This window comes from Momordica charantia (genome assembly GCF_013281855.1).
Source record: "Momordica charantia cultivar OHB3-1 chromosome 9 unlocalized genomic scaffold, Mcharantia_2.0 BLBB01000009.1, whole genome shotgun sequence".
NCBI lineage: Eukaryota > Viridiplantae > Streptophyta > Magnoliopsida > Cucurbitales > Cucurbitaceae > Momordica > Momordica charantia.
Window position 1 is genome coordinate 21,286,874 of NW_028275167.1, and position 6,056 is coordinate 21,292,929.

The 6,056-nt window shown below is 47.7% G+C and overlaps 1 protein-coding gene across 1 annotated transcript; it reads left to right on the plus strand.

Moving 5' to 3' along the window:
• The first annotated feature begins 230 nt into the window (after window positions 1-230).
• On the plus strand, window positions 231-1,174 carry LOC111022318 (uncharacterized). The gene is made up of 2 exons (XM_088117441.1): window positions 231-990; window positions 1,104-1,174. Exons 1-2 carry the CDS (start codon window positions 231-233, stop codon window positions 1,172-1,174), a joined length of 831 nt encoding a protein of 276 aa, XP_087973567.1.
• The last annotated feature ends 4,882 nt before the right edge of the window (window positions 1,175-6,056 follow it).

Sequence of the window (6,056 nt, forward strand, 5' to 3'; positions counted from 1 at the left end):
TAGTCAAGCAGGAGGGATTACGGCAAAGTCCCATTTATTACATAAGTAAAGCCATGACCGAGGCCGAGACTAGATACCCCCAAATGGAGAAGCTGGCCCTCGCCTTAGTCACCTAAACCTGAAGACTTAGGCCGTACTTCCAAGCGCACACAGTTGTGGTACTTACCAACTTGCCCCTAAAGAACATCTTCCATAAGCCGGAAACATCAGGGCGCCTCATGAAGTGGGAAATGAAGTTGAGCGAGTACGACATCCAGTTCGAGCCCAGAACTGCGTTGAAGGGACAAGCAGTGGCAGCCTTCATCGCGGAGCTCACCCCATCATCTCAGTCGGCTGAGTCCGACCTTCCGTGGACGATTTACATTGACGGATTTTCCAATGAGAGGGGGTGCGGAGCAGGAATCCTCTTGCTCGCACCAGGTGGCATGCGGTTGGAGTATGCCCTACGGTTCAACTTTCGGACCTCAAATAATGAGGCTGAGTACGAAGCACTTCTGGCAGGCCTACGCGTTGCCAAAGGATTGGGGGTCGTCCACATCAAGGTATTTAGTGACTCCCAGTTAGTCGTAAATCAGATTAAGGAGGAGTATCAAACAAAAGACCCCCGAATGGAAAAATATCTAAGCAAAGTTAGATCGCACCTCGTCCAGTTCGAGACTTACGAGGTGAATCAAGTTCCAAGATCAGAAAATTTCAATGCAGATGCCTTAGCCGAATTGGCATTAGCATATGAGATAGATCTGGCCAGATCGGTCCCGGTCGAGATCTTGGACACTCCTTCAATCTTGGAGCAAGATGTGATGGAGGTTGACACTCCAGCACCCTCGTGGATGGATCCAATCGTGGAGTTCATCAAAGGAAATCCGCCGCAAGATTCAAAGGAGCAAAAGAAGATGGCGCGAAAAGTAGTTCGGTTCATACTCCGAGATGGAGCATTGTACCGACGTGGCTTCTCCCTGCCTCTACTTAAGTGTGTAACTCCTGAAGAAGGCATTTACATCCTTAGGGAAATCCATGAAGGAGTGTGTGGAAACCACTCTGGCGCCAGGTCGTTATCGGCCAAGGTGGTTCGACAATGGTTTTATTGGCCCACCATTAAGCAGGATGCAAAGCAGTTTGTGAAAACCTGCGACAACTGCCAGGGCTTTGCAAATATTATCCATCAGCTGCCTGAGCTGCTCACCCCCATCTCGGCCCCATGGCCATTCGTGCAATGGGGAGTGGACATTATAGATCCTTTTCCCCTAGGCAAAGGACAAACCAAGTTCGCCGTTGTCGCTGTGGACTACTTCACCAAGTGGGCCGAGGCCGAGGCGCTCACCCACATTACAGAGCCCAGAGTCACATCGTTCATATGGACAAACATCGTATGCCGTTTTGGTATACCGAACGCCATTGTGACAGACAACGGAAAGCAATTCGACAATGCAAAGTTCAAGGACTTTTGCAGAAAGTTGGGCATAAGCCATCTAAGTTAGTCTCCTGCGAATCCAAAAGCAAATGGGCAGGTTGAAGCGATAAATAAAATTATAAAACGAGGACTCAAGCTGAGACTAGACTCCAGAAAGGGAAGATGGGCCGAGGAGCTACCCGAAGTATTGTGGTCATATCGAACCACCCCAAGAGAGTCAACTGGCGAAACTCCATTCGCACTGGCCTTTGGCTCTGAAGCTGTTGTTCCAGTAGAAATCGACATGCCAACAGACAAGGTAGAGCAGTACGAGCCAACAAGGAACGAGGAAGAGCTACTCCTTAACCTTGATTTATTAGAAGGAAAAAGGGAAATGGCTCAGCTACGGTTAGTAGAGTATCAGAACAGAATGGCCAGACATTACAACGCCCGAGTTCGACCTAGAAGCTTTCAAGTCAGACATTTGGTCTTAAGGAAGATTCAAAATCATGTGGGCATCCTTGACCCAAGTTGGGAGGGACCCTTCGAGGTTAAAGGCATAGTCCGACCTGGAACGTATATGCTGGCCGATCTGGAAGGAAACGTGTTTGCACATCCGTGGAACGCGGAGCACCTAAAGTGCTATTACCCTTGAAATGTCAAAATGGTCCTAAAATGGACTTGTAAAAATTTTCAAGGGACGAAACTTTTAAAAAACGAAGGAGTTATTTAATTTCATGACTCCGAGTTTGATCAGAAATTAAATGGGGGCCACGGACTCCCATAAGATTTAAAACCGGCCAGGTAAAGGCAAAAATTGATTAAAATCAATCCTCAAAAGCCCACGGGTTCGAGGTGCGAAGTCAAAATCAATTACGAACCAAAATTCAATCCTTTGAACGCTTAAGTTAAAAGTGCGATGTGCAAGGTTCAAGAAATTCAATCCTCTAAACCCACGGGTTTAAGGTGCGATGTGAATATTAATTATGAACTCAAAATTCAATCCTTTGAACGTTTAAGTTAAAGGTGCGATGTAGAAAGTTCAAGTTGCTTAATATTATCTTTTGGACTTCCGAGTTCAAGGAGAAATATTGAAAACCAGTGAAAGAAACTCTCAAATTCAAACCTTAAAAACAAACACAAGTAAAAGAGGCAATGTGGAAAGAGTTCCTCCCAAACTCAATCCTTTAAGCTTACAAGTTAGAGGTGTGAGATGACATTTACAAAAGCAAGTTCAAAAGCTTAAGGAAAAAGCACAGACAGAGCGTGATGAACGGAAGTGGAGAAGTGAAGATTTCATTGATTAAAGGACAGAGCCAAGGCTTGTATGCCTAGCAACTTTGCCCAAAGACTTACAAAAAAAAAAAACAAATAACAACACAAAACAAGCAAAATAGGTAGGAAACCTCAGCTACTTCTGAGGTGGGAGGACAGCTCGCCTTGGGAGCCCAGAAGGTTGACCTCCTGGGACCCGCCCTGCTGAGAAGGGACCTCTTTCTGGGTAGTGCCGACCTTGACCTGCTCTTAACTAGGAGCGTCTTCTTTCTCGAGATTGGAGTAGTCAGAGTTCAGCTCTCTGACGTACTTTTCCACCAAAGACTGGGGACCCAGAGTGCTGTTAGGCCCAGAGGCCCATTTTTCAGCATACTTCTTCTTCAGTTCGCTGAGGTTGATCTGAAGATGGGGCATGTCGGCAACGATACCCTTCGTAAAAAATTTGAAGCCTGCATCACTAAAGTCCTTGGCAAACCCATCAAAGTCTGGGTGTTGCCTGAAGGCTACTTTCAGAAGAGCTCCATTGGCGAGACGTTCCTTCTCCACCTTGAGCTCAGCAGTGAGACGCCCTATCATAGCGTCCTTCGCCTCGAAGGCCTAGAGCATGTCGTCTTTCTCTTTTAGGAGTTGGAACTTCTCCTTCTCTAGCCCTTTAGTGATGACATGAACAGCTCGGAGGTGGGCCTTATGCCTCTCGTCCTTCTTCTTCAGCAGCTCGGCCATGGCTTCCACCTCGGCCCTCAGGATATCCACCTTGGAGCGAGCCTTCAGTAGCTCTCCCTTCATTGTGGTGGCAGCCTCTAAGGCAGCAGAGGAGTTCTCCTTCTCCTTTGCTGCTAAAGCTTCCCTTCCATCCAACTCGGCCTTTATCATAACCGCCGAGTGAATGGAAGCAATGAACGCCTGCGAAGACCAAGCACACGAAAGTTAGACCGAACTAGAAGTTGTAAAAATAAAAGCAGATATAGAAGCAGGTCTTACCTCGGCGGCATGGTCAATGGTCCTTTGCAGCACGGACCCAGGGTCACTTACAAACTTGGATGCCCTTCTAAGGCAGCGGTCCAAGCACGCAGCCGAGATGCGGGACACCTGGTCCTTTACCCCGGAGCTCGACGGTTCCATTCTGAACGGCATCTTCACGTCGGATGTCCCCCCCATCCGAGCTTCGGGATTGTCCACCAAATGGCATGGCTCGTGGGCAGGGGCCACGAGGTCTAACCTCCGAGGAGGAGGTGGTTTTCTTCTTCTTCCTTCTCCTCTTCAAAGGAGATCATTCCCTTACCTCGTTCAGAGGAGATACGTCTAGCGCCTCGGACTCATTCTTTAGGCGCTTTTCTCTAGAATGCTCCCCAGTAGAGTCCAACTCGATCACCAGAGTTGAAACTTCAGAAGACGGTTCAGCCTTGTCCTGAACCATAGGTTGAGCCACAGCAGGGGTTGCTGGCTCTGTACCCTCCACGGACTTAAGGGCATGAGCACGACCCTTGGACTTGCGCTTCACGCTGCCAGTGAACCCGCATACCATCGCTGCAAGGCAGTTAAAGCAAGATATTAGAAATGAAAGTTGAAGTATAAATTCGAAGTGAAACCGAGCTCAACTTACCAAGTTCGGAGTTTGACCTTGAAGCTTCAACTGGACGCACCAAGGGGTTGTAGTCTAACAACCCAGATTCTAGAAGCAGCTTGTTAGTCACCAAGGTTCCGATCTTCCAGCCCCTTGGGAAGTGATCCTTGTAATACTTGAGGGTGTCGAAGGAGGCTTGAGTGAGCTTGGGAATCGGTCTGATCGACACTGCACAAGACAGAGAAGAGTTCAAGTCAGATATGAAAAAGTTAGAACAGAAAGGTTTAAAGATGCAAGAAGTAATCATAACGACCTTATACCTAGGTTCCCAAACCTAACAGGCACGTTAAAGAAGGGACGACCTGATTCGTTCTTTGCCAGCCACTCACCAGAGGCAAAGAACCATTTCCCCACTCATCCTTTGATGGAGGTCGGCCCTTTGACTATACCACTCGCGCCCTTCCTTGCGCACATGTAGTACCGACCTGGCTTCTTAGCTATCCTCTTAGCTTCAAAGCACCCTAGAAGCTGCTCAACATCTAACAGATCGACCTCGTCCACTTCCCAAGCTCGTAACCAAAACAGGATGACCAAAGCAAAAATGACACCCCATCCGTTGGGGGCCACTTGAGCAGGGGCCAGTCCGGTTCGGTTTAGGAACTCTTGGGCAAAGGGGTGAAGGGGAAGTCCGAGGCCGTACTCAAACATTTTTAAGTAAAGAGTGACCCATCCCTCTGGAGGATTGTCAGCTCTTTCCCCTTCTTTAGGAATCCTAAGGATGATATCATCTGGAAAACTAAACCCCCTATGGAGGGGTCCGAGGTAATGCTCAGGCATTTTCGAAGGGTATTCTAACCCCTGGCCCGAGGTGGAAGTGTCACTATCCTCCCCATCGTCGAAAAATCTAAAGTTTTCTATCTCTTCCAGCTCGAACTCTAACTTAAGAGCCAAGTCCTCCCCAGAGTCACTTGGTTTGGGGGGCGAATTGCTATAGTTCGACCTGCGCTACCTAAACTATCACTACTGGAGGGAAAAGACATGAAAACTACCATATTCGAAAGCTAAGAGTAAAACAAAAGTGACTAACCTACAGAGGGTTCGAGCTGGTTTCAGATCAAACTCCAGAAATTCAGGGAACGTAAGGTTTGACCTGAAGTCTCGAAACTATTTATAGCTAATCGGAAAAACCTCTGCGCCGTACACATGTAATGAACGAGCGGCTAGGATCATCTCAAGATTCGTAACGACGAAATACTTGAATGCTCCGACAGCCTGGCAGATCGAAACATCTTCCACAACGGTCGTATTCTCTCTACGAATTAGAAGTCGCCACATGTCCAAATTGAGTCGGGTAAAACTTCTCTGCCAGATCGAGATCGTAACTGATAGAGAGGTGACCAATGTTTGGGGGTAAAAATACCTTGGAACGTGGAGGATAATCATTGGAGTTCAAGGAGTGAAATAACCCAGGTCCACCTCGAACCCGTCGAGGAGACTGGGTTCGCCCATTGAAAAAGACTAAGTATACATGTCGAAGTTCGACCTGATTGGGGTTTGATCTGCTCGGAACCCGATAGGTCCGACATGAGAAAAAACATATAACCGCCGGTCGTGAGTACTGTCGGATCCACCACCTATAAATAGAGGGCCTCATTTCACACTCAGGTATCGAATCTCACCTCGAACTAAATATTGAGTTCGACCTATACTAACTTGAGCGTTGGAGTGTTTGCCTTCCTGTGCAGGTTCGCTCTTGAGTTTAGGTCGAGTCGGGGACCGGGTTCGAACTTGGTTCGTTAAATAGTGTGGTGCAATTCTTTGCATAAA